Source organism: Rhipicephalus sanguineus, chromosome 10 (genome assembly GCF_013339695.2).
Source record: "Rhipicephalus sanguineus isolate Rsan-2018 chromosome 10, BIME_Rsan_1.4, whole genome shotgun sequence".
NCBI classification, from domain to species: Eukaryota; Metazoa; Arthropoda; class Arachnida; order Ixodida; family Ixodidae; genus Rhipicephalus; species Rhipicephalus sanguineus.
The window spans coordinates 124,346,242-124,355,253 of record NC_051185.1 but is presented as its reverse complement, the minus strand read 5'-3'; the positions used below and the strand labels follow the sequence as shown (position 1 = coordinate 124,355,253).

Below are 9,012 nucleotides of genomic sequence, written 5' to 3'. Positions count from 1 at the left end.
ATAAAGGAGTCACAAATGACAGAAACTGCGTTACTAGATCTTCATTCTGTTTTTCATAGGCATCGCTGAACAATGCTGTGTAATAAGCTTCAAATTCTGTCATGATTTCACTTGTATTAGTTACCAATGACCCTTGCGAATATAAATCTGGTATAAATTTGCTTTTTGCGTTGCGGTATTCATCGAGTAAGGCTTGACGTGTGGGTTCCTCTGAATGCAAGGTACGAGTATTGCGTGATCGAACACGGGCACCTCTGTAGCGTAAAGTGTCGTACCTCTGGAGTGCGCATTTGGTATTAGCGATTTCTTCTGTGTAACAACCAGGCGCCTCACATTCAAATTCATATAAGTTTTGAAGATTCTTTAGCAATATCTTTTGTTCTAACCTTCTGTAAAAACCCCGCACTGATCCGATTTCGATAGCTACTGTCCGAACTTCTTGTTTGAAAAATTCCCAAGAGGCAAACAAAGGCATGTCAGCCGACAAGCAACTCCTCAGGGCTACGTGCACGCGAGCAGTAAATTCCTGGTCACTCACAATTGAAGAGTTGAGTTTCCAGAGTGCCCACTGCGGTCTGAAATATGATCGAGTGTTATGACCAATCTGCCCCACAACAATGCAGTGATCTGAGAACGAAATAGGCTCCGTTTTGCATGACAGGTCGCGAGAAATAAGAGGCGCTGAAACATAAATGCGATCAATTCTAGTGTGAGTACTACCCTGTGCATGTGTATATGAGGGTAATCTATTCAGTGCTCCTATGTCAACAAGTCCCGCATTTTGAACTATCAGAGATAGCACTTCAGCACTCTTATCGCTGCGGCTAAACCCAGTACGATCACACGGACTGCAAACACAGTTGAAATCACCCATGAGCAGAATGTTACGGTCAGGATCTAGCAAAGTGGCCAAGCTTTCAAAGAAATTAGTGCGCCGCGGTGCATCATTGAAGGCATATACATTGATTAGGCGCCACGGCAAACCGTACAACATAAAGTCGCATTGTATAAGCCGCCCCTCTGCGTCAACATTATAGGCAACAGAAGAATACGGTAAACTCTTCCTAAGAAACAAAAGGCAGCCCGCCGATAGGCCTACAGCGTGCGAAACAATTACATCAAATACGGAGAGATATGGCCGCAAGGCCCTCTCCGTGTCCACTTCACTCTCGATCTTCGTTTCTTGAACGGCGACGAAGTCAAGGTGATGGCTGAACAGCAACCGGCGGAGCTGCACCTGCTTCTGCTTGGATCGAAGTCCACATACGTTGATCGTTGCAAAAGTGACTTTCTGAGGCAGCGCCATGGTGTCTACACTTTTATCAGAGCTGCATACGCCGGTCTGGTGGGGAAGGGGCGCGCGAATGCTCCCCGTTACCGCCGCCAGGCCTCCTTGATCTTGAACGTCTGCACTTTCCTGCATGCTTTGATGATCTCCGACGTCGTGATTGTCTTGGGCCAACCGCCGAGTCACTTTCCTCACTCGTCTCAGGGTTTGACGATGCAGGGCGCTTACTTATAGAAACATCGACGGATTCTCGCACATCGGCACTAGTTAGCTTCTCACGTGGCGTTTCTGTTGTGTAGGGCAGGAGCGCGGCGTAACCCGCGGCGGGCCGACGGAGAGGCCGAACGACGGGAGGGCGCGCGGAGTGACGACGCAGAGACCAAGCTTCGGCGAGACTGACGGAAGACTGCTCTCCCGCGTTTATTGCAGGCGGTTTTAAGGAGAGAGAGAAAAGGCTATTGGTCAGCGAGGCACGGGTCACATGACCGGCATGACCACGCCGGATTGGTGGTAGCACAGAGGCATGGCAGAGACCCAGCTCCCCTCAGTAGCATGAATAGAAAGCACAACAGCACTGGTGTCTTAGCATGGCACCAGGGGTCGCACGACACAACATCGTCCCGCCCTGGGAAGAATTGCATCCTTATACAATTGTAACTGTGGTACATCAGGAACCACTAAAATAAATCACATTTGAGTTCCGATCGAGATGGCGTCCTGCTGCCGTAGCGCCAGAGGCAGCCGACACAGCTTGGCAGACAGTGGCACGATGTGCTGCCGCCTCTTGGCCCGGTGGACGTAGTCCTTGACACGTCCCAGGGCTCCGCTATGCAGGTGCTCGAACCCCGGAGGTACACCTGCAGGAAGCTGTGATGAAACTGGTGTAGCCGGACGACACGTCAACGTTGCGCCGTCGTTCAGGAGTCCCAACTGCTGGATGGCGTCGAGCCCCAGCAGTGAAGTGCCGAGTGCTGTCACGTAGAAGGTGACAAAGGCCCGCTTGCCATGATGCTGCAAGTCTGTGCGGAAATAGCCCAGCACCGGTATGCGGTGCTTCGAAAAATCCTGCAGTTGGATGGACATTTGGAGCAGTCGGTGCTTCGAAGCGAAAAGCATGTCGAAGTCCTTCTTGGTCATTAACGATGCAGTGGCTCCGGTGTCCACCAGCAATGACATGTGGCTATGTCCTCCGACGATAACAGGGATGCGCAATTCCCTTGGGCTAGTCGGCGCAGCTTGCACGGACAGGACTGTGGCAGTGCCGGAGGCACGGTCTGGAACGGGGGCAACTTCCTGTACCGACGCTCGTCGCTTACGGCAGACTGCCGCGAAATGCCCTTTGATGCAGCAAAATTGGCAAATTTTCTTTTTGGCCGGACAATTCCTTGAAGTCGCCAAATGCCCTAACTTGCCGCAGCGAAAACAAGGGCCGACTTGAGGCTTGGGCGCAAGCTGTTGTACTTGCTGGCAGCGAACGCAGCATTGTGCCAGCGCCGTCGAGCCCGCGGAGCCATCTTGGACCCGGCCACCCGCGCCGGGGGGGAAGCCGCCGCCATGTTGAGTGACATGCGGGACCAGCGAAGCAGCCGACCCGCCATTTTGAGCCGCTGCGACGCACTGAACGCTGCCGCCGTAACCGGAGTGCGAACCGAGTAGCCGTTCATGCTCTCCGAATGCCGCGTTGGCTTTGTTGAGCGCCTCCAAGTCGCGTCCAACTTCTTCGGCTTTCTGCAGCGTAAGGGCTTCCCCGTAGGACAGAAGTTTGGCTCGTACATGTGCGTTGGCGACCCCGTGAATTACTTGGTCCCGTACTCTGTCGTCGTAAGTGGCGCCGAACTTGCATGACAGGGCCTTTTCTTTCAGCGCGGTGACGAAGTCGAGAAACGTTTCGCCGGGCAGTTGTTTGCGGCTCGTGAACAGGTGCCGCTCGGCTAGCACGTTCGTTGTCTCGGCGAAAAGTCCGTCTAAAAACTGGAGCACCGTGTCGTACGTCGTTGCCGTCGCCGCTCCTGTCTTCGGCACCGTGCCCGAACCAGACGCCGTAACTGCGCCTTCCGCTTCAAGCTGCTCTTGCGCGGCGAAGTATTTGCGTTGGCCCTCGATGCCGAGCGCGCAGAGGAGCACTGACGCACGCCTTTCGTCCTCCCAGCCGCTTCCGCCGGCCGCCTTCAGGTGAACCTGGAAAATCTTGTGCCATATATGCCAAGGAATGGGAGGCTTGCCGGGAGCGTTGAGGAACGGAGGAAGGTTTGCAAAAGGAGCCGCCATGTGTGCAGGAGGTAGGCCGTAGGCTCAAGCAGGAAGGTGGCGTCGTGTAGGGAGCCGGAGCGGGAACAAAGAAAAGTCAGGTCGACGCGCTTGTAGCGTGCAGGAAGCAGCACCGACGCGCAGCAGAAAAACGTGACTCGTAGCGTAGTGTCACGTACGTCGTGCTCTTCCTGGCGTCGCCTGTCGAACCGGGTTCAGCACCTCGTCGCCATGTGTTGTGTAGGGCAGGAGCGCGGCGTAACCCGCGGCGGGCCGACGGAGAGGCCGAACGACGGGAGGGCGCGCGGAGTGACGACGCAGAGACCAAGCTTCGGCGAGACTGACGGAAGACTGCTCTCCCGCGTTTATTGCAGGCGGTTTTAAGGAGAGAGAGAAAAGGCTATTGGTCAGCGAGGCACGGGTCACATGACCGGCATGACCACGCCGGATTGGTGGTAGCACAGAGGCATGGCAGAGACCCAGCTCCCCTCAGTAGCATGAATAGAAAGCACAACAGCACTGGTGTCTTAGCATGGCACCAGGGGTCGCACGACACAACAGTTTCTACATCAGCATTACTGCTGGGGCTTTCCTTTTGTGTCAATACTGACTCATGTGCAGGTACTGCTTCCTTCTCTCCGCTGTCTGTCACATCTACGGTGTTTGACGCTTGTTTAGAGTTCTCCGCTCCAGCACAGTCACTAGCTGCGTCCTTGTCAACAGCACAGGGCTCAGCGACGGCAGCATGTGGAAGGTCTCCCGTTGCATCGAGGACTTCCGTAGCGTCCATGATATGTTCTGGAAACGCATCTTCAGGTGGTCGCATGCGATGTCGTAATTTATTGGCATACGTCGCCACACATTCTTCAGCCGTGTGTCCAAACCGCCGACAATCTTCGCAGCGTGGTGTCCTGCAGTGTCGACGAATATGTCCTACTTTGTTGCAACGAAGGCATAAAGGTGGCCTGCCGGGAATCAGCACTAGGCTTTGTAGACCACAAACTGAGAGCAGATGCGGGATGTCGGAGACACGGACTCCGTCACCAAGTGCCAGTACAACGTCTCGGTTAAGGGTCCTCATCTGTTCCATTTCTGACACCCTCCAAGTTTCCGCTGAAATCGACTTGATCTTTCCGAAAGGCTGAAAGGCTTCGTGCACATAAATATCTTCCAGGCGTTCAGGGAGCCATAACAGCTTCATTTTAACTTCCGTGGGTTCAGGGTCTATAACGACGCATCTTCGTCCTCGAACAAATAATTCACCACAGGTTACTATCTTCACTTTAGATAGCGCAGTCCTGCAAGTCACCATCCAGACATGTAGGAAAGAAGATGACTCTTAAGGGCTCGTTTTCTTTGTTAGACACAATATTAATGAGAACTAACAGACAATAACGCCAGACATGTGACATTTGAAATTGCCCGATCGAGGTTATATCAGCAAGGTCTATGATATTCCGGAGGGCATCTCGAAAGTCCTGCGCTCGGTATGGGCGGCCAGCAAGGTCTGCATGCAGGAAAACGGAGTCAGCGACGAGCTTACCAGTAGGAAGACGGGGCAGGACGATACAGTAGTCATTACTGCTGGTAGAAACCTGGGCAGTACCTCGGCTTGAAGCCGATTGATCCTTTGTAGCGGAGAACATCAAAAACACAACCGTTCCGAACGGCGTCTTCGTCTTTCTCCTGAGCCTGAAACTGCTTTGCAAAAAGGTCCTATACAAGCTTCATGTCGGAAAGGAACCACATTAGCATATGCAATATAGCGTGGTAGAAGAGTAAAATAAGCACCAAGCGTCGCACAACGCGAATTCTGTAACCAGGCGTCACACAATCCGAATTGCTCAACGAGTAGGTTGTTGAATGCTTCTAACCCATTACAGAGGGATCTGCCATAATTCTTCATCAGGCACAGCATCAACAAAGTGCGCATAATGCCTTACATGCGTTTAGTAGGTACCAACGCTCTCCGTAGAATGACGAAAAATGGCACAGTGCCTGCTGCCCTACTTCTCAAAAATTACAGTGATATATAGCGTAGTGGGTTCCTCGCAAGTGCACTTGTATTGGTTGTCAAGGAAGCGCATAAGCGCATGGTCCACTTCCTCGGGGTCTCAGTAAAATTACACTGATTTATAGCATAGTGGGTTCCTCGCAAGTGCACTTGTATTGGTTGCCAAGGAAGCCCATAAGCGCATGATCCATTTCCTCGGGGTCTCAGTAAAGTACTTCGCCCCCCCCCCCCGTCTCTCTCCCACGTCAACGTATGTTATACAGCATGACGGGAGAGGGAAATAGCGACCGGGCGTCACCCAATGCAAATTACATAACTGGTGGCCGTTTAAAGATTCTAACCCATTACAAAGGGCTGAGCCATAATTCTTCATCGTCGTCAGTCGCCGCGTCAACAAAGTGCACATAATGCGTTACAGACGTGTAGCTGGTGCCTCGCTTCTCCGCAGAATGACGAATAATGGCTTAGTAGGTGCTTCCCAACTTCACAAAAATTGCGATTTATGGCGTAGTGGGTACCTTTCTAGTGTACTTGTACTGTAGCCCCAAGAGAGCTTAACGGGCTCTAGAAACGCCGCTCTTCCAGCTTTCGCTGTGACTGTGCTGCGGTTTCAGCGCAGGCCTGGCGTTTTTTTTGCGCTTCGCCCACAATGAATCTTCATCATCTAACCCAATTTGCAGTTCTGTTAAAAAATATCTACCCCCCGGCAGTAACTACCGCGCGAGCAGACAGCGGAAGGGCAAGGTTCTCCCTGCGCAAATAGTAGAAGAAGCGAGCGAGCTGGCCGACGAATTTTAAATGCGCCCGTTGCGCTCCTCGCGCCATCTCGCTGGTAATGAAGAAACGCTTATAAGCGCCTGCCGTCTCTGAGTCCTGCCAGTGCTAAAGGGTCTGTATATAACGCTCGCCATTAGCTACCCGAAGGATATGCGTTTTGTTGCGTAGTGGTTAGCGCCACGCACTGCGAAGCGAGAGGTCGCTGGTTCGATTCCGCGCTTCGGAAGCATTTTTCTGAATTATTTTTCTTTGGGACTTTTATAGATATATACATACTTATACATATGCGGTGCATGACGGCCGCGGCGAAAACCAGCCGAGACTATCCATATAATGCTATCGCAATAAAATAAACAAGAATAAATAAACTCTATTTGTCAGAGGCTTTTATGCAACTTGTGTTCTGCCTTAGATAATCGCTACGTAATGTAAATATTAGCCCACTAATAACAATTTTATTGAGAGGCGTGCGCACAGAGTGATCGCGCACAATGAATTATACCGCGAGAAAGCAAGCAGCTGGGTGTGAAACTCAAGTAATAAAATACGGCTTTCGTGCACTCTCCTTTTTCAGAGGGAAAACACGGCAAGGGAAAAGCAAACGGTACGTACCGCAGCTGACGACCTTTAACTCTGCATTGATGGCAACTGGCAGTATTTTCTCTTATTTGTTTATTTACACGCTGTTACGGCGCGAAGGCCGTGACAGCGTGTTAAAGGCGTGTCAGAGGAGCGGGTGTCACTGCTTTGAAACTTGTGGCGTCATACATGGCAACCACAGAGGCAGGGAGGTAGTTCCACTTGCTGTCTAAACTTAAGATGAAGTATTTAAAATAAATAGAGGGCTACTCGATGGCCATCTCTTAAAGGGGTCATGAAGCACCCCTTGGGCTGATTGAAAAAACACATCCTGCGGAAAGCTGACACGGCTATGAACTGCTCTGCCAAATATTACAGTCGTGCGCGCCGCGTAATGGCCACAAGCGGAGCGCGAAGTTGCCGTTTCCCCAGGCACCCTCTTTTCAAACAGAGGCCGGTTCTCACTCTCGTCGGTGGGCGGGGCGTCTGTCCGCTGTACGTCGCAAGAGACATAGCATGCTTATTGGCCGATAGCCGACGTAAATCGAGAGCGGCGTTCGGATCAGATGCGCTTCTTGCCGCGGGGTGCCGCCACTTTCCGGCGCCGCACTCCTCAGTACACGGTAGCCGCACTCGCGCAAGCGAATCACAGCGGGAGAGCGATCGCGTTTCATGACGCGCGCTGGCGTAACTTCTTTCCCCCATGCCATCCCTCCCTGTCTAGCTTCCAGTGCGCTCGTCGGCACGAGAAAAGAGAGAAAGCGCTGGGAGCGTGCGCGAAACCCCCGTAACTCCGCTGATTCTTGACGGATTCGAGAAATTTTTGCGGCAATCGATTCGGGAGGCAGTACACTCCGATACTGAGGCTATTAGATCATTACTTGGAAAAGTGGTTCATGACCCCTTTAAGGCTAAAATATTCAATGGGTGCCACGAGAAACAACCGGAAGTGAACAATACTCATGGTCCTTGCAGCATCATCAGCTATACGCCATACTTTATAAAACATTGTATTGTCACGTGGTTCTCACGGCAAGGAAAGAGGCTATCAGACTGTTAAAAGGTTATGAAACGTCGCAACGAAAAGACACGCAACACTGCACGCAACACTGGGAGTCAGTGTTTCGTGTCTTTTTGTTGCGCCGTTTCATAATTATGAACCAACCCTTACCAACTCGCCCAACCATGAGTGCTACCATGCTGCTAAAGATGAAATTCTTTATTGGCAGAACTTTGAGCGAACCTGTGCTCACAAGATCAATTAAGGAGCTTTTTTTTAAAGAGCCAAATCCAGAAACCGAAGCTGGGCTAAATTTCATGGGAACGTAAAGCACGCCTAAGTTTTTTTCCCTCTAAAACACTCGTAATCGAAATGAGGCAAATCCTGATTGTAACGTGGACTCAAAAAATTAGTTTCACGTCTAAAATAAGCGAAATCTTGCACCTGTTTCAACAAAACTGAGCCAGATTCATCAAACCAGCGCTGCGTCAGCACCTCGTGACCAAAACAACCAATATGGCCACATCAAACCTGTCTCATTTGCGCCCTATTTGAGAAGGACGGCCCGCTGGGTGAGTTGGTAACTCATCTTACATCGGTGATGCGCAAAAGATCAAGAGGAAGCAACCGTGTTGCGCCGTGTCCGCATGTTCCTTCACCTTGTTCTTTTGCGCACCACCGATCTAAGATGCGTGTTATTTGCTTTGCTATCGTGCTCTCGTTCCACAATTACTTTTTCTTGGGCGAGTTGGTACTTTATGAAGGACATAATATTGCAGCGTCCAACTCAAATAGCAAGACTAGGAGATCGACTTTCCAACCCTCTGCCGGCCTCTTAGAGTTTTTGTTCGAATTGGGCGCTCCAAGTTTGGACTTTTGCGCCTTCTTTCGCTCGAAGACCGCATATTTTGCAATGGAATGCAGCCAAACTGGAAATATTGGGTGTCCATTTATTCCGTAAAAGAAGAAGACGTGATCCTAAACGGTGCGGTATCAAATCAGCTAAGAAGTTGAGATGAAGAAGAAGAGCTGAAGAACTTTTGGATGCCTTCAATACATTGTTTCTCATTCGCTCAAAAAAAAAAAAAGAAACTTAATTCTTTATTT

The 9,012-nt window shown here is 51.0% G+C and overlaps 1 protein-coding gene across 1 annotated transcript; it reads right to left on the bottom strand.

Moving 5' to 3' along the window:
• Positions 1–1,975: 1,975 nt before the first annotated feature.
• Positions 1,976–5,181, bottom strand: LOC125760306 (uncharacterized). The gene is made up of 3 exons (XM_049420187.1): positions 4,941–5,181; positions 4,115–4,855; positions 1,976–2,145 (listed from the first exon to the last, which is right to left on the bottom strand). The coding sequence occupies exons 1-3, from the start codon at positions 5,179–5,181 to the stop codon at positions 1,976–1,978; spliced, it is 1,152 nt and encodes a 383-aa protein (XP_049276144.1).
• Positions 5,182–9,012: the final 3,831 nt, after the last annotated feature.